At 42.6% G+C, this 19,755-nt stretch overlaps 1 protein-coding gene across 3 annotated transcripts; it reads right to left on the reverse strand.

Annotated features, from left to right (window-relative positions):
• Positions 1-14,436: 14,436 nt before the first annotated feature.
• LOC147429415 (EIN3-binding F-box protein 1-like) lies at positions 14,437-18,036 on the reverse strand. 3 transcript variants are annotated; one of them, XM_086495639.1, is made up of 2 exons: positions 17,813-18,036; positions 14,437-17,375 (listed from the first exon to the last, which is right to left on the reverse strand). In XM_086495639.1, the coding sequence occupies exon 2, from the start codon at positions 17,351-17,353 to the stop codon at positions 15,191-15,193; it is 2,163 nt and encodes a 720-aa protein (XP_086351765.1). In that variant the 5' UTR covers positions 17,354-17,375; positions 17,813-18,036; the 3' UTR covers positions 14,437-15,190. The 3 variants fall into 3 exon arrangements, with proteins under 3 accessions (XP_086351765.1, XP_086351766.1, XP_086351767.1); XM_086495640.1 differs by having other exon boundaries at positions 17,712-18,036; XM_086495641.1 differs by lacking the exon at positions 17,813-18,036 and adding an exon at positions 17,566-17,703.
• Positions 18,037-19,755: the final 1,719 nt, after the last annotated feature.

Raw genomic sequence — 19,755 nt, forward strand, 5'->3', positions numbered from 1 at the left:
GATAGCCCTAGAGTGATGGGCGTATATACAATACTCGGGGAAAAAAACCTTCTGAAGAGGGAAAAATGCCCTGGCGGTCCTAGTGTGTTCACACACATCACTACCACATATATATGGTAACAATGGTTTTTAGACCAGTCATGCACCATTTTTGCTTCCCTCATGAAAGGACGTCCTAAGATCATCTCAAATGACATAGTGTGGTTGGAAAACTCACAATGAAGGTATGCCTTATTTTGTGTCCAAAGACCTTGATCTTGAGATCTTCTAGCATCCCACTAGGTTTAACAATAGTCCCATTGGCCATCTTTTCCACTGTGTTTATAGTCCCAAGGTGAGGTCTTCCCATAGTTTCCCAATAATTTTTAGTTACAATGCTAACCCCAGCACCACCATCAAGGATTCCGTTCATAGTTAATCCCTTGATAGTGATTGATATGGTCGCTTTGGATTCATCACCTTAAAGTATTGTCCCAACTTGTTAACAGGTATTTCAACAACAGAGTTCTCATCTAGGTTGGGTTGTGAATCTAAGTGTTCCTCCTCTATTGGCACCTCCCTAGCTCCATCCATCTGTGCAAATTGTGGTAGCCTGACTTTCAGTTCTTCATTGAGGAAAGCTCAAAGAGCTAAGAATAGCTAGGGGTCTCCATATAGTTTGGACATGATGGTGGTTTTGACTTCTGAAGTTGAAGCCATGAAATCCATCAATTTGGAAATATTTAACGGCACTTTTTGGGCTTCAGTCCCTTGAAATGGGAAAGATGGGATCTCTATTTCTTCGATAGGGTTGATTAATCTCTCTATAAACATTCTCTCCAACAAGAAGGGAGTACGCCCACTTTCCCATGACTTAAATTCACTTTCTTCTTGGATGACACTTGGTATGGCTAGTGGTCTATGGACTTTGTGAGGTTGCTTTTGCATAGGGAACATTGTATCTATAATTTGGATCTGCCTAGGTGTTGGCTCTAGATCCATTTGGGTCTCTTCTACCAAACCCATTAATTGTTTGACTCGCTCGATCTCCTTTGTAGGGTTTGGGTAAGTCCCTATCTTCTTCTTGGGTTATGTCCATTGTGGCTCATGATGATCTTCCTTGTTTGTTTCTTTCCTAGTGGTCGTTTTAATCTCCGTGGTCTCACCTGAACCAGAATCCTCTTTAGCGTCGTTCATATATACAGGGTCATCACCAGTCCCTATATTGGTCTTTGAACTGGGGTCTGACTTTGCTGCTTTTTACGATCTCTTCCTTCATGTTTTCTTCTTTTTCTGAGATTGGGCAATTGATGTTGTGTCTCTTTCTTCAAGAATATAATTTTGGTTTTGGAGAATCAATCGTGTGAGTACATTTACTGGTACCACAAGTGTACTTTGTGATGGATCCTCGATAACCTCAATTAGATTCAATGGCATGATCTTTGGTGCATCAGGATTATTAGGACATTGGGCAATCAAATGATCTATTCCAAATTGATTATACATGATTATCGGCATTGTAGAAGTGCTCGCTTGATTGGTTTTCATTAGTGTGGTATTCTTTTGTAGTCTAATATGACATTCAGCTACACGATGTGGACCTCCAAACTCATAGCATTGAAGAGGTGGTCTCTTGGAAATGAAATTGATGTTTTGGACTCTTGTTGGAAGAGCAGCTACTTGATAGGCAAGTTTGACTTGTCCCTAATAGTGCTCCATGTAGTATTGTGGACTTTCTTCAAGTGCATCAATCCCATAGGCAATATTAGGGTCTATATCTTCCTCACAGCCTTCCAAACAAGTAATAGATGACTCACAACCCACTTCACAAAAGTGATTCTCGGATGTGGAGGTTGCGGTCCTAGCACTGGAGGTGGTAATGGTGTTGTTTGAACAACATTTTGGACCCTATGGACCATGTGTTGTGACGGTTGTCCAAGAGGTGGGGCCGGCATTAATGCAGGCACTCGAGGTGTGTCTGTCCATGCTAAGGTTGGTCTATTGGCCATCGTGTGTTTAAGTACTATGCAATCCTTGGCTTGATGACCATACATCCCACATGCCTTGCAATTCTCATTAAATTTTACTCTAACGTAGGGCATTCATTGGTGCTATGTAGACCATATCAAACTGAGCACCATTGTTGCTTCCTTCTTGGATACATATGATTGTTTTGTGGAGCACGATTGTCTCTAAGACTTTCTTGAATGGCCTTGGTAAGATTTGCTAAATTCATCTCACATATCTTTGGCTCTTTAACAATAGGGTTTACGGTCATTTTCTCATGCCCGATGCTTGTGAGCTAGTATATTTACACTCAACAGACACTCTTTCTCCCTGAATCATTAAGTTGTCCTCCAATTGGATCGCATTGGTGGTGACTGCTTCCCAAGTGGTGATACCTCTAATGACTAGGCAATCGTAGACATCCTCATGTCATAGTCCCCTAATGAATCTATCAAGCAATTGGTTATTATTGAAGCACTCATTTGGATTACAACAGGACTTCAAATTCTTCAAGCGCCTAATAAAGTCTCTCATGGACTCTCCTTCCTCTCGTTGGGCTTTTTGGAGCTGAGATGCTACACCCCAAAGTACTCCCTCTCGTATGTACTCTTTCAAGAACAGTCTCCTAAGAGTAGGGTAAATCATTTTTTCTTCCATCCTTAGGGTTCTATACCAATCCCCAACCTTTCCGCTCAAGGTCAGGCTTAAAGCATTACTCTTATGCATGTCATTGTGTTCTCTTAGGGAATTGCATATTTGTTCAAATACTTTGATATATTTTCTCACATCCCGTCTCCACTAAATTTTTGTGTGAGCTCGGTTGTTTGTATTGTCCTACTTCTAGGCTCTCTATTAGGCATTTTACGCATATTTTCAGCAATAAATCGATCGATAGCTTAAACAAATGTTGCCAAGTCACCCAAGTGAGCAGGTATAGTGGGGATCAGGCGCTCTCGGGACTATATGGGGTTTGGTGTATATGCAGCCCTTGGGTTCCAAGTTGGGTATGATGTTGTGCCATGTGGTGGCCCAAATTTCATATGTGTGGCCCTAGGCAGAGCAGACATCAGATGTGACATGCTAACACTAGCTGGTATGGTCCCATTGAAACTTAGGGCTTGGATGTTGTGTTCATGGAGCATAAGTTGTTGAGACAATGGGAGGGTAGGAGCTACATGAGCACAAGGGTCCATAGGTGCATATGATTGATACACACTTGTAGGTACCGTTGTAGGCATTGGGCCATCATGTAGTGGTGCTTTACTAATGAATGAGGTCCATGGCGTGTTTTTTGCCATGCCCATTGCTGGGGTAGGCATGGTAGCCGTGGTGTCATCAAGAGAAAGATGAGATAAACTTGGAAAGGTAAATCTATCACTTGTGGGCTCATATTGTATTGAGACCTGGAGTGAAACAACATATGGAGGATCCATCGGGCTTACCGAGGAAGTCTCCATTTGCGATAAAGTTGGTTACTTAGCCTTCCATGTATCCAAGAATCTCATGAGACCCACTGAAGGCACATGGATCCCCTTGTTCTGCCTCTCCAGCTCAATAACCCTATGGATGATATCACAAGCTCTTTGTTGTTGCTCCTCTACGCTAGTAGCGCCAAATGTGGATTGTAAGACATCTAACCAACCCATGGGATAGGTGTGACCTGTGTATAGGTCGGTTAAAGTCTCCGTTTGTAATTCATACTCCCAATTTTCATTTAGAAATTCTCCATCCAGGATTAAAGTGCTAGGGGTGTCCTTTGAACTAGATGCAATGTGGATCTCTATGGGTTGACCCTTAGTGGTTCCTAATTCAGGAGCACTCAATTGCTCGCCTAGCATGGATGTTGACATAGGGGCCTTGCTTTTAACTCTCTCTGTTGCTCTGCTTTGTGTAAGCTCTCGGTTTCCTTTTCCCTAGGTGCAATGATATATCGCCCAACCTCTTCAACTTTAGCAAGGCTTCTACCATCTAGTAATATAACCTCGGAGGGGAATAGCTCTGAAGAGTTAGGGCAGTGAATGGAGTATTCACATGCACACACTCCAAGAGCATGGGGTCTACGCTAGTCATGAATGATGAATTGACTTTCCCACCCCCTTCATTCACATCGTTAGCTCCATGTTTGGAGCGAGTGGCTCTACTCAAAGTCTCTTTTAAGCGTCTAAACACGCTCGGCCCGGACCGTGGGTCCATGGCATGCATATCTTGGCTTGAACTATCGGTATTAGGCATCAGGTAACCTTCCATGACGTTGTAGTCAGAGGAAGAGTCACTAGATGCAATATTTAGTAGTGTCTATACTATATCATAAGACTGAGGACTGAGGCTCGGGTCCGGGCCCGGGCTCAGGCTCGGGCTCAGGGAATGATCCCGATCTTGATCCTTCCTTTTAAAATAATTATCTATGCTCATACACTGCCTAACACAATAAACTACACACGAATAGAACAGTAAGCCTTCACAGTGTCTACTACTCACTGTCCACTACACATTACAAATCTACACTAACTAACAAATATGCTAACACCTACACATTGCAATACTTAATAGATTCTAACAAAAACTGCACATTACAGCCATTAACAGATCTACACAAACTAAGACAAAAGCTGAAAACAGATGAAAGAAAGACTTCCAGAGGTAGCATTGGGTGCTCCTCAAGCTTAGTGCAAGGCAGTCCCCGACAGCGACGCCAAAGATGTGCGCTTTGCTGCACATTTCGGAGGCTGGGAACTTGCCAAAACACTGTGTGCAAGCCACAAATGGCTTCAAGCACACAACTAGACAGCCCTAGCAAGCTCAAAGGATCAACGGTGTGTCACTGATCACTTAGTGCTTCCATTGTGAAGGATCTTTTGTTGCGAAGAAGAAGGAGCCACCGTTGATTCCGTTGTAATGCTCTCTCTCTCTCTCTCTCTCTCTCTCTCTCTCTCTCTCTCTCTCTCTCAAGAATACACACACACACACACACCCATGAGCACACGAAGGAGAAGGAGATAGAGGTAGAGCAAGATCACTTCTTAGCATGCACCTCAAAGAATAAGGATTGTAGGTCAAAATAGACCTTTTATAACAATCTGACCCATTCACACATGGGCGTCCACTATGGTGATTGTTGCAAAAATACTGTAAAAATAAGATAAGTGATGATGCACCTCTCATCGGCAATCACCTACACACCTATTGGACCAACAAGCCCGGTCCATGACTCAAATAAATGATAAGGTGTCTGTGAGACGTCCGTGTACGTCAACTCCCAACGGCTTGGTTCTATCATCGAAGTTATCCACCACATTATGGTTGATTTTGTGCATCAACTTTCAACAAGGGGCTGGAAGGAATGTCAAGCCCATGGAAAGCAAAGACAAAAGTGATGCAAAGGGGAAAACCAATGCCCAAAATTCTTCCCAAGGCAATTCCAACAACAACAACAATAATCGGTCCAAGGAGAAGGGAGTTTACAAAGGTAAAAATAAACTCTCTCTCCTGAAGAGCTTGAGGCTTTTTGCAAGGACCATAAATGTTTTAAGTGTGGGGAGCAAGGACATGGCTATCGTTCTTTCCCCAAGAGAAATGCCCGCAATGAGACTCCTAGAGCTGCCGCTATCGAAGATCCAAAAGAGCATGCTCATTGCAAAGGATCACCTCTCTCCTATGCTTGGGGAAAGGTAAGGGAACATGATGCCTTCATCTTGTTTGACCCTGGATCTACTCACAACTTCATATCAACGGAGTTGGCAACCAAGTTGGGTACTCAAGCTTTCGAGATGAGAGATATTGTAATGACTGACACTGCTTTCAAGGGACAACAAGCCTCCTTTACTCCCTTGATTGGAAATTTGAGGCTTCATGTCCAAAGCTATGTCAACAAGGAAGACTTTTTCATCTCTCCTCTCCAACATGAGGATGCTATCCTATGGGCACCATGGTTCAACCGCATAATTGCCAACACAAAGTTCCCTGAAAGGAGAATCTACTTCACCTACAGGGGAAAGAGCATGTATATAGATGCTAGTGAGTCTGGTCGTACTATACCACTTGTAAACCCTCCTGCTTTTGATATATCAATGAAGAGTTCAGTTTTTGCGTACATGATTTTTGTCAAAGAGTCTTTAAAGGATCCTAATGTTTCATCAAATGTAAATGGTAGAAATCAAGAAGAGTTAGACTTGTCTAATTTTCTAAAAGGATTTCAAGATGTGTCCATCGATGATATCCCTATGGACTTACCTCCAAAATGAGGGGATGATGACCATCGAATTGAGCTCCTACCAGGAAGCTCACCGCCTAACAAACCTCCTTATTGAGTTTCCCAAGCTCAATAAGAGGATATCATGAGGAAAGTACAAGAATTGGTAGACAAAGGGATGGTGAGGTCTATCTCCTCTCTCTTTTGTTCTCCGGTCATTTTAGTGCAAAAGAAAGATGGTACATACCATATGTGTGTGGACTATCAAGCACTAAACCATATCACTATCAAAAAAAGATTTTTCATACCTTGGGTAGAAGATCTGTTTGATAAGCTACAAGGTTCTACCTACTTCAGTAGGATTGACCTTAAAAATGGATGTCATCAAATAAGGATAGTGGATGAAGATATCATAAAGACCGTGTTTTGTACAAAGTTTGGTCTTTATGAATATATAGTCATGTCTTTTGGCTTGACTAACGCACTAGCCACGTTCAAACGTCTAATGGGAAAAACATTTAGACCCTACCGCAAATTCACTGGAGTGTTCATGATGATAGCATCATCTACTCCAAGTCCTTGGAGGAACACAAGCAACATCTCCAAGTGATTTTTCAAGCACTGAGGAAGAACAAGCTTTTTCTCAATAAAAAGAAAAGCAAATTTCTCCTTCAAGAGATTCAATACTTAGGTCATATTATCTCTCAAGATGATATCTGTATGGATCCATCGAAGTTAGAGGTAATAAAAGCATGGCCTAATCCAAGGAATCTACATGAGCTAAGAAGCTTTATTAGTATGTGTGCATACTATAGACGCTTCATAGCAAAATTCTCTCAAATAGTAGGACTATTACATGACTTAACAAAGAAGAACGTTAAGTAGTCATGGACTGCTAAGGAGAAGAATGCTTTTGATAAGCTCAAAGAGAATCTTACCTCCCAACCAGTCCTTATGCTTTTGGATCTCTCAAAGCCATTTGAGGTTCAATGTGATGATTGTGGTGATTGCCTTGGAGTAGTCTTGCTTCAAGAAGGGCATGCCATAGCATATGCGAGTTGAGGGCTCAATACGGATGAACGGGTCTTAGGCATTTACGAGAAACAGCTTTTAGCTGTTCTACATGCCCTAGACACATGGAAGAAATATCTATTGGGGACTCCATTTATTTTACAAATAGACCACCAAAGTCTCAAGTACTTCATGATGCAAACCAAGCTTTCCGACAAACAAATGAGGTTAAAAAAATTTCATTTTCAATTTTATTTTCATATTGCTCACATTGTTGGTAAGCAATGTGAGAAATCAAGTGGCCGATGCACTTTCACAACGACCAAAAGTTAATGTTGTGTCTATAGCAACTCACATTGATCTATCTTCTATGATAGATGAGTATGCTATTGACCGTGACTTTAAATACATAATGTCAGCCCTTGCTTTGGGGAAGAAAGAGGAACCATTTACCTTGCAAGATGGTTATCTTCTCCGTGGCAATAGGCTATATGTTACCCACTCCCTTCGTGAGAAAGTCATGTATGAATCCCATGCTCCTCCCTATGTGGGGCATAGAGGCATTCAACCTACTCTTCAAGGAGTAAAGACGTACTTTTATTGCCCTACCATGAAAGTAGACATACAAGAGTATGTTTCAAAATGTGTGGTATGCTAAAAGACCAAGTATGATAGAGGAAAGCAACCTGGATTACTCCAACCATTGCCAATCCCTAATTCACCATGGGAGAATATATCCATGGATTTTATCTTTGGATTATCCAAGTCTATCCATGGGAATACGGGAATATAGGCAATAGTCCACAGGTTTAGCAAGCAAGTACATTTCATTCCTGTCAAAACTATTAAGGCACACCAAATGGCAACTCTCTTCATATCCCAAATTTTCAAACGCCATGGATTGCCAACATCGTGTCAGGTAGAGATCCTAGAATGACCATTAATTTTTGGAAAGGTCTCTTTGAAAGTCTAGGTACAAGAATGAATTTATGTTCGGCCTATCACCACAAACGGATGGCCAAAGTGAGATAGCTAATCTTACGATACTCGATCTACTAGAGACTTATGTTACAGAAGTAGATCAATGCTCACAGTGAGAAAAGTACTTACCTCTTGTAGAGTATGCATACAATAATATTATCCATACTTCTATGGGCAAAGCACCATTTGAAATCATTAAGGGAAGACCTAAAAGTCCCTTACTACTTAAAATATATGGGAAGATCTTCACTGTCGATGAGTATAGCCATGATCTACAAGAATCTTTTCAAAAGATTAAGGAGGCTATATCCATCTCTCAACAAAGGCAAAAATATTCTGTTGACAAGCACAGAAGGGCCTTAACGCTTAAGAAAATGATTCATTCTTACTTAATTTTCCCAAGGCTCGATTGAGGCATACGATGGGCAAAAATCCTACGAGCCATCGAAAGTATTATGCTAAACTGGCAAAAAGATACTATGGTCCTTTTCAAATCTTGAAGCCAATCAATGAGATGGCTTATCAACTCAAGTTGCCCAACCATTGGCTCATACACAATGCTTTTCATGTGAGCCTACTTAAGCCCTACAAAGGAGAGCCACCAAGTGAACCAATTATTGAAGACCCTCTCGAAATCGAAGACCAAGAAGAGGTGCTACAACCCGAAGCTATCTACAACATGGTAAGATTATCCAATAGTATCTTATTAAGTTCAAAAATTATCCTTTTGAAGATGCTAGATGGATGCAAGGAATACAGCTTAAGGATAGTATGAACCTTTTCAATGCTTACAATGCTACATTTGAGTAAGCAAATGTACATGTTTCTTTTAAATTATCAATGTTTTTATCTTATAAGACTAGTTCTCTTTTTATTGTGCACAAATTTAAATAGTATGCATACTTAGAATCATGTTTGTGATGACGACCTCTCTCAAACACCAAGTAGAATTTTTCCCTCTATTTGGGAGATTGGACTAAAGAGCAGACATGCTTGCGGTAACTATGTCTCCCAAGCACCAAATGGATTAGTCATTCATCTTGGAATGATGTCGTAGCGTAAAAAGGGATTCTCTACCCGCTAAGAAACATTGACTAATGACTAAGGCTTTATCTCTTCTACCTCATAGTCGAGGACGACAATGATTTTAAGAGAGAGATAATGTCATAAAATCTAATATCTAACCAACCCAAATGATTTTCTCAAATTAAACTGATCATTTAATGTGGGAGAATAAACGAAAACAAGGGTTAGAATATAGACATGTGCTTACAGATCTATCTCAACAAGGGGCCAATGGTAAAGGGTCCAAATGAGAGATGGTCTGTCAAAGAGCAAGGCTAGCTAATGGAGTTTAAAGACCTTAGGGTTAGCTTCTTTAAAGACCTCCAAAGATTAGTGTTAAAAGTCCTTTGACCTTAGGTAAGATAGGGTTATGCTTGAGGTGGGAACCTGGTCCAAGCTTGAGGTGCTTGTCGTGCTTGCTGACTAAGGTTCTTGAGGTGCTTGATGACTAAGGTGCTAAGGTGCTCCATGACTAAGGTGCTTGAGGGTAAGATTTTTCACAAAGTCAATGCAAATCCCTACAATAGGGGGAGAGAACCCTCATTATAGGGGCTAGAGAGAGAACACACACACCCTCACACAAAGGCAAGCTTGGTACAAAGAAAACATTTAGGACACTTGTCAAGCTCCTCCTCATGTTGCCCTCATGGTGTACCTAAAGCCTATTGGTTGGCCTCCCAAGGGGTCCAATGATAATTTATTTGATTTAATTAATTGTCTATGCATTTATCAAGTCCTCTCTCTCAAAGGGGAAAGGGGGACAGTTGTCCCAGGGCTACCCTTGTTGTGTGGTATGCACTAGGCCTGTGATTAGCCAAGCTTGAGGAGGTCCAATCAAATGCCAGAAAGTGCTAGAGGAGGGGGTCGACCAAAGCAAGAAGGAGGCTAGCTTGGGGGGTATACTCTCCTCCCTCCCGTTCCCCCCCCTTCACACACACACACACACTCATTGTTTGAAGTGCAAAGTGCAAGATCTCCATCTCCTTCTCCAAGCTAGTAGAGAAGTTGAGAGCCTACACTAACACTCGTGGCTAAAGAATGCAAATCCAACCAAGAGCCATGCTTCAATGCTTAAGCTTGTCATCTTCTCCATCTTCATTACTATGCTATTATGTATGCTAGCAAGAAGAGTGATGATAAGTGAGGAACTATTTCTTTCTCCTATGAATATTTTTTCTTTCTCTTCCCTACCCTCATTCCCCGCTAGCTCTCTCCACCTTTGAAGGTGTTTGAGGCCTTGGGACTGAGGGTGGGGATAGTTAAGGCTTTTTACAAAGTCTATGTTATGCTCGTGATGCATGAAGCTTTCCATCTTCATTGCATCACCTGAGTCACAATGAACACAAAGATTGTATTGTACCAAGTCTCTCTTGATGGGAGAATCTATAATACAAAAGCCTATTGGAGGGGGGACCGGCTCCACATAAGTCCGGTCCTCAATTGTTGCCAAGTTAATTAAGTACTATGATTATGTTGCTACCCTTAGTCAAGTTCACCCTCTATGTTCTCACAATAGTCTCTCAAAAATGCTCTCTTTAATTCTCCTAATTCCGCTATTCTCAAAGTTCACAAGCCATTTCCATCACAAGTGGAGGGGGGGGGGGAGGGGGAGTCTTAATGAAATGCCCGCGCACCTTACATTGCAAGCGAGTATTCGTCCGTGCTTGGAAATTTCTAGTTGCAGGAAGCGCACACCGTTTGTCTCTTTATACATGGATCTTGTCATGGAGCTCTTTTATCAAATCTAAGATTTAAGATCCATGAGACGTACGAGTGCCATCAATGCATTGCATAACGGGCTTGTTATCGGCTTAATGAAACAAAGATACTCTCTAAAAAGAGGCAATGTTTGATTTAAAGGGCTCCGATCCCTATACTTTCAAAGTAGTACCCTGTCCTATGGTAGGGTATTTGAACCTATGCACTTGAAAGTAGTCCCTTTCCTATGGAAGGTTATACTTTCATTTTAACCTTCTAATGACTAAATACCAAAAAGTACAAGTCGATTTTTGTAACTTGGAGGACATGTTTGGCGAAAAATATAAGAAGGCAATGTGTTTTGTGCCTTTGTATAGGCCAAAACATTCTCTATTAGAATTTATACATACATGAAAACTACAAAAGAACCCCTGGTTCACATAATACTTTCCCATTTTCAGCAAGCAAAAGGAAGCGTTCGACCCTTGCCCAACCCAAAAACCTCAAGTGCCATTTCGTCGAGGGGTTTCAACAAGAGGACGACTAAGCGTACCACTTGAAAGACACATCACATTTTTTGGGTGCAAAACGATCTCTTTCCCAATCCACGAGCGATTAAGGGTGTTATTCGACACTACATCCAAAACAAAATATCAATGACATGCACAAGAACATTTAGAAATTTTCTCATGTAGGAAAACGGATCTTTTTCAGTGTTTTTCATACAATGCATAACATCATGAAGCTTTTGCTCGAAAGGAAAACCCCCCCCCCCCCCCCCCCCCCCCCCCAAGCGGGCCGGTCCCTTGCCCCTAATCATGCCTAGCTAGGTATGCAATGCCTCCCTCACAGAAGCTCATGATTTTGAGGTAAGTCGCAATGTGGGAATTATCGTGAGAATTTGTCCAAAACTTATTGTGATGAAATTTGTTTTGTCACAAAAGACATGGCACTCATAGAGAGCACATACAATGTGCTCTTTTTGCACAGGGAAGCTGTGGATGTGTTTCTTCTTGCACGGGAGCTTTGGATGTATAAGACTAATAGCTGGTTTCGACCTCATATGACCCACAAAGCTCTCAAAGAGCCCTCCCCCATAAACCCAATAAAGGACACTAGGGAAAAAGGGCCCTTTCCTTGTGTTGCATACAGCTACATTCTCTGCACGCTGCCTGTATTCTGCATGTTTAACCTGAGAAAACCACCTGCAGCCAGTGCAAATGGCGCTTTGTGAAATTGTGGTTCTTTAATGGCTCAATGGCCCTTGAGACAGTGTGACGAAGACAAGAGCGCGCCCGATGCACGTGGTGGACTAAGGGATCCCAAACCCCCCTCCCAAGAAATCCCCCCTCCCCTCCCTCTCTATTCACAAATGTTGATACAATGGTCCGATGCTGATGGATCTTGCAGTAGATGCTTGTATATGAGAGCTAAGGGCTGGAAACTGAAACGTGGGGGATTGTTGACGCACGCCCCCACCCCCTCAATGAAATTGTTACGAGTCTGCTGGTTTTCTTCATTGCGCGGATATGGGGCATGGCCGGCTGAATATCTAGGGCCCTCCTAAAGCGCCTTTAGAAGGCCTATGGGGGGAGCCCTCAGAGCCAGCTGATAAGCATGCACCTTCCGCACTATGTGATAAAAACAAGAAAAATCCTCATAATCGGACAGTCGGGGAAGACAGACCAGCTTCTCGTTACAGTGTCTGCATAAAGTATCTTTGTATCAACAAGGACTTCAGTTGTTGATTATAGCTTCAAGAGTTGCCAGATGCATGTCCTGGATTCGCCTTGCAGTCAGAAACAGACTCAACAAATCCTAATCTAGCTCGATAAAAGATGGTACAACTCGAGTTCAAAGCGCATTCCACAGGCAGTTGGCCTCCTCATACTTCCTGAATGGATCCAGCAACTTACCCTATGTATGCATGCATGCACATACCTTAAGAAAACCTTAACTACTGAACAGCTGTTAATGCATAATTTGGAATACACAATTCCACACCATAACAAAGTCCGTAAATTATGCACATTGCGACAGTCAGTAACATGGGCACTCAGTAAGCTGCTGAACAAGCACAACTTACAACCGCATCAATGTTCAAGTCACAATTGCAACAAAGCTTCACAAAGCAGGAGAAGAGACTATTGCAGCTGAGCCAGGTGGAAATCTCCCCCTTCTGTACAATATAAGAGGTGAACACCTGCACCAAGGTTATTAATGCTTAATCTCTTGCAGAACACAATTCCACATTGTAACAAAGTCAGTATATAATTCCCCATTGCAAAGGTCAGCAGCATGGGCACTCTGTAACCTGCTCAACAAGCAGGACTTACAACCGCCACCAACTTCAGGTCTCGATTGCAACAAATCTCCCTACACCTGCAGATGACACATGTCAGCTAGGTGTCTCCCCCTTCAATATTATGGAAGAGTCCCAACACCTATATCCAAGTTCATAGTGCCACAGGAGTGTCAAAAGAAATTGCTCAACATCCAAACTCACGCTGCACGAGTAAAGATAACCTCGTAAAATCCAATGATGACCACTCAAAAGAAACTGCATAAAGCCCAAAATGATTTGATAGGAGTAAAGAGTACCTCCTCACAAAATCACCCATGATGACAAACTAAAAGATACATAAGATTGACTGCATAAGCTTGGAAAAACAACTCTTTGAAGAGTGCCATAATCACCAAACCTGTTCCATAATAAAACTAGAAGCTGACACAACTTCTGCTTTAAGGTGGTCAGAACCTTTGTTAGAAGCCAGCATACACAGCAGAAGTAACACCTCAACCTACTCCGCATCACAAAATTTAGCCAGAACTCTCAACCAAGTCCAAGAGACAATGGAGGAGAAAATAGGACAGGAACACCCATGATGAGAGCCTGCTAAAAGCGGCAACTTTTAGATAACCAAGTAGGCCGAAGCTGAAAACTCCTCACTGAGTAAGTTGCTTGGACACAAAAACTAAGTTGACTACGACTTTCTTGTGTTCATGTAGCTATTATCTATTAAGTAAAATATTGCTATGTATGCCAGCCCATCTTCAGCTGTTATTCTGAGATTCAAGTTGGAAAGACCGAAGTAAAATTTCTCAATGAGAAGTAGAATCCAATCTATGGTGCCCCTGCAGTGTGATAAATTCAAGGAGCTCAAAGTGGGACCTGATTCATGTGACAGGGCCTTAATGCAGATACATCCAAGTCTTCAAGAACAATACAATTTTTGCCTCCAGGCCTTTGTCCATAACTCTTTCGCACCCATCGAGGGAAAAGCTCATCAAGGTTAATAATGCATCACATCTTAAGCACCTACATCAAGGTTATCTAGCAGTACACAATTTTACATTGTAACAAAGGCAGCTATAATTTTACATTGCAACAGTCATCAACATGGGCACTCTGTAAGCTGCTCAACAAGCACAACTTACAACAACCACCAAATTCAGTTCCCAATTGCAACGAATCTTCATAAACCAGCAGATGACAATATGGGAGCTAGGTGGGAATCTCCTTCTTCAACAATATGGAATTCTCAACACCTACATCAAAGTTCTTAGTATCGCAGGAGCATCTGCCCTTGTCAAAAGAAAATTGCTCAACATCCTCTCTGGAGTACAGCCAATGATGACAACCCAAAAACACCTACATAAAACCCAAAATGGTTTGGTACAAGTAGAGGGTACTCCTCAAAACATAGACCATGATGACAACTAAAAAATACATAAGATTGACTGCACAAGCTTGGAAAAACACTCTTTCAAGAGTGCCATGATCACCAAGCCTGCTCCAGACTAGGTATAGGGTTTAACAAGCCCTAATAAAATTAGAAGCTGACACAAGTTCTGCTTTAAGATGGCCAGAACCTTGTGAAAAACCAGCATACACAGCATAAGTAACACCTCGACCTACTCCGGATCACAAAAACTTGCCAAAACTCTCGACCAAGTCCAAGAGACAATGGAGGAGAAAATAGAACAGGAACACCCATGATCGGAGCCTGCAAAAAGCGGCAACTTTCGGAAAACCAAGTAGATCAAAGCTGACAACTCCCGCTGTGTAAGTTGCTGGACCCAAAAACTAAGTTAACTACGACTTTCTTGTGTTCATGTAGCTTTTATCTATGAATGTAAAATGTTGCTATGTAAAACAGCCCATCTTGAGCCACTCTTCTGCTTAACAATCGCCAAGGCCCTCCGTAACTTTTGATAAATAGAATGCCCCGACCGTACTCTGATTCCTGCTTTTTGCCTTCAAAGAGAGAGAACATTACACTTCCATAACCTTGATTCAAACAAATTAATGGACTTCTGAGACAATCCCTGGCAATGCTTCAGATTCAAGTCAGAGAGCCCAAAGCAGCATTTCTCGATGAGAGGTAGAATCATATCTGTAATGCCCCTGCAGTGTGATAAATTCAAGGAGCTCAAAGTGGGCCCTGATTCATGTAACAGGGCACTAACTCCATTATCTGTGATACTACACTGAGATACATCCAAGTCTTCAAGGACAATACAATGTTTTGCCACACTCACCAGACCTTCATCCGTAACTCTTTCACACCCATCGAGGGAAAAGCTCGTGACAGACTCCCCACATTGTTCAGCAATGGCACAAACAGAACGGTCACTGATCTGCTGGCACCCACTCAGATTGACGCCTGCAAGCTGCCTTCTTCCGCTGTAAAGAAATGCAAGTAAGCCTTCATCACTGATACCTGTAAGATCTGAGAAGTCTATGGTGGTAACATGGGGACAAAGGCACCCAATCAAAGCCAGAAGCACATTGTCAACCTTTGGGCAGTGAGTGATGGATATGGACTTTACTGAAGACACACTGGAAAAATGAATATTCGACAAAATATCCACTTCTTCAACTCCACCACAACTTTTAACACTAACCTCCCTTAACTTCTCATGTTTGTTTGAAAACACCTGGATCAATCCCCTTGCAGTTATGGAGTTGCACATTTCCAGCTGTAGGACTTCTAAGGATGATGATGCGTTCCCCATGAAATGTGACAGTCCCAAATCACTTACCCTGTTGCACCTCACAAGAGAGACATACTTCAACCCCTGCCCCATCGCCATCATAGCACATGCACTATCACCGAAGTTCTTACAACCAGTTACAGAGAACCGTTGAAGGAATGGCATGCCTTGGGCCGAGCTAAGCAACGAGAACCCTTCTTCTGTTACTAACTCCAAATTGGCCAGGCTCAGACGTACCATTGTATTTGCAGAAAGCCCTATGCAAACCAAGGTTTTGTCCCCTACTTTCAGTCCATCCAGCTTCATCCTCTTGAGTCTCTTCAAGTTGCAAACAGCAGATATAAGGCCACTATCCCCTATCAAGGGACAGTTTCGAAGACTCAAAGAAAGTAAGTTCGAACAACCCTCTCCAACTGCAACCAATGCCTTATCAGTGACAGATGCGCACTCATCCAGACTCAAGGACAACAAGGAGCAATGCCTTGCTATAGATTCCAAACCAAGATCTCCCACCAAAGGGCATTTGAAAAGATCAACCTTTTCCAGTAGGCCACACCCCTTACCAATCAGAGAGAGACCTTCATCTTCCACATTTGGGCAATCCCATAAGCAGAGCGTCTTGAGGGCAGAACAACAATACCCAATTGCGGAAAGCCCAATATCAGTCGCAATGCTTTGTCGAAGGGAAAGTTTGCCAAGCCCTCCACGAGCACCTGTACCCACAGCCACCGCGGCCAAACGTGTGTCAGAAGCCTTCTTTCCCTCTAAAGAACGAGAAAGGTCTCCCAGAGCCCACTGTGACTGCCTGTTCACTCTCTTTTTATTGCTGAAACGGAGACATCTGTTACTTGAGGTAACCTCTCTGCTCTGTGCTTCATCACCTGCCTCATCAACACCTGGTTCAGTTTGCAAGCACACAAACTCTTCGTGGCACATATGGCTCTGAAGTAGAAGCCAGCGCTTTGAAACTGAAGCACATGCAGATCTATCACGAGGTGCAGGAAGAAACCGGAATACGTGACACAGTAACTCATCAGGAAGGCTGTGGATGAGACCATTGAGCCCAAAAACAAACTCATCACAATGCTCAGAGCAAGGAAAGCTGGGATTATACACATGCTGATCAGAAATATGAGTGTCACAGAAGCCACCAACATTTTCTTCAAGTATGTAGTCGTCGCCAATCCATTCTGCTCTTTGAGGGGAATCATGCGTTGGCAATGTGAGTTCACAGGCGTTTGCAATGCCATTAAAAGTATCAAAATAGGAAGTGTGTGCAGATAATTCATCATGTGACGCTGTCCAAGGTTGCCATAAACTCCCCACTTTGATGCCTGCATCAAGGAATGTGGAAGACAACCTATGGGCTTCATTGGCAGAATGCGATGTGATGCATAAACTAGTCTGCACATTCGCCTTGTACATCTTCAATCAAGCCCTACAGTTTCTGCTGACACAACAGAAGAAAATTAAGGAATTGTCTCTCTCTCTCTCTCTCTCTCTCTCTCTCTCTCTCTCTCTGAGCAAATACAATGTACTTAACAAATGCGCAGACACAGATGATGGGATAGGTGACGGGAGAGGGGAGGGGAGAAGTGAAATCAAATAGAAAGAGAATCTGAAATTGAGAATCGTACCGCACACCCCCACAGACACTATGAATTGACGGCGTATAGTGAAGGCCAATTGTGTTCGCATATAAGCAAGCGTTGTGTGTGTGTGTGTGTGTGTGTGTGTGTGTGTGTGAGAGAGAGAGAGAGAGAGAGAGAGAGAGAGCCCTTACAAAACCATTGACACAGATGAAGAATTCCAGCAATATAATAACAGACGGGAAGAGAAGGAGAGAGACACACTTGGGCGATTGGTGTCTCTCTGTGTGTGTACCTGGAGCCGGCAGAGGACGAGATACATCACCCCGCAGCGGGAGAAACAAGAAGATGAAGCGAAGGGGAGATGGGTGTGTGTGCTCTGCTCTCCTTCGGCGAAAGCTAGGTGTGGGGCACCCGGGCAGGAGGTAGGCCAAAAACAGAGCACCTGGGAAAAAGCACCCGCACAAGGCACGGCCAACCAGAAAGAGAGCATGCAGAACGCAATGCTCTTGCAAATGCAATGGATCTGGCTCTCTCCCTGCCCCATAAAGTCGGTGGGGTCTATAAAAAGAGATGAGCACAAGCAACATTTTAGACACACTGTCATATCTTCGGAGATGCGATCATATCACATTGATTCTCACTACACCCTTATAGGTGCATTGCACTCTTGCTCTTCTTCTAAGGCCCATGTCTCATGAGGGAATGGTCACATATACCCACCATCCTTCACTTCCCACATAGGTGCATTGCACCCTTGCTCTTCTTCTGCTGCCCTTGTCTCATCAAGTCACATATTCCCACCATACTTTCGTGCGTCCACTTGAAGCCGTCAAATAGGGCACCCACATGTTGGGTGTGGGTTTTTTTTATGGAAAACCAATTGAAAATTGAAAAGTCACACAAACATGCTATTTTCAAAATAGCATGTTTGACAAAAGGAAGGGGTTCTGGAAATGCTTAAACGCGGCCTAATCGCCTCTCTCTCTCTCTCTCTCTCTCTCTCTCTCTCTCTCTCTCGGTGAAAAGTTTTCAAAGAAGTAATTTTCTCTTGTGCGAAGGAATGCTTTTCGGTGAAACACATGTCTTGCAAAAGGTCTAAGAAGGGTAGCACCAAGAAGAAATGGTTTGACATGGAATGTAGTCAAGCCCGAAAACACTTGCTAAGATTGGATGTAATCAAATACAAGGAAATTTACTTGGAATGTTCATACACATACAAAGCACTTGTTCAAAAGAAGAGGAGAAGGTGGGAAGTCGAAAAACAACTTCTTTTAGCACAAGAGAAAGCACATGCATGTGGCAAGTTTTGGCAAAATCTAAAAGGCAAGCGCGTTGAGAGCTTTGGTTACTTGACTCTTGAGGATATGTATATGCATTGTAAGAACCTCTATGAGCAACCCAATGTTGATAAGATGGAGTGTTGTAGCTCCCTTCCGTTTATGTCTTCCTTCTTTACCATTGAAGATGTATGCCGCGCGCTTGAGAAACTTGCTACTCGCAAGGCAGGTGACCTTCAAGGTGTCAAGGCTGAAATGATTAAATGGACAAGCAAGAAAACACGATATTGGATATGCGATATGTTTAACCTTGCACTTCAGTATGGCATGCCTCAGGATTGGAGTGCAAATTGGATCAAACCTTTGCACAAAGGAGGAGATGTAAACAATGTGAACAACTATCGCACTATAATGGTTGGTTCTTTAATGGCAAAGTTATTTGGATGTATCATGGAGATGAAGATAAATGAATGGGCTGAAAAGAATGGCAAACGTGCACTTGGCCAAGCAGGTTTTTGAAAGCATCATAGCACTATTGATCACCTTGTCACTCTTCGAGTTCTTATGGAAGCGTCTCGATTGAAAGGAAAAAAGTTGTATTGTTGCTTTGTGGATTTCAAGAAAGCTTTTGACATGGTACCGCGAGGAAATCTTTGGAGACGTATGCAAAGCCTTCAAGTGCCGAGAGAATTTATGCATGCAGTCTTTCGCATCTACCAAAAAGTGATATGTCGATTACGTATGGGAGATGGAATTTCAGAATTTTTTGCAAGCACTATTGGTGTCAAACAAGGATGCCCACTTTCCCCAACCCTCTTTGGGCTACTCATTGATGAATTGGAATGCATGGTTCTTGACTTTATGCAACAAGAAGGCATAGAAGAGGTTAAGATTGGAAATGCGGTGATCATGCTTTTGCTTTATGCCGATGATGTAGTGCTCTTGGCACATACCTTAG

The sequence above is a fragment of the Adiantum capillus-veneris genome, chromosome 22 (assembly GCF_014529385.1).
Source record: "Adiantum capillus-veneris isolate H3 chromosome 22, ASM1452938v2, whole genome shotgun sequence".
NCBI lineage: Eukaryota > Viridiplantae > Streptophyta > Polypodiopsida > Polypodiales > Pteridaceae > Adiantum > Adiantum capillus-veneris.

Excerpts from the sequence above, each read along its gene's own strand:
- LOC147429415 (XM_086495639.1), bottom strand. The coding sequence starts at position 17,353 with ATGTACAAGGCGAATGTGCAGACTAGTTTATGCATCACATCGCATTCT.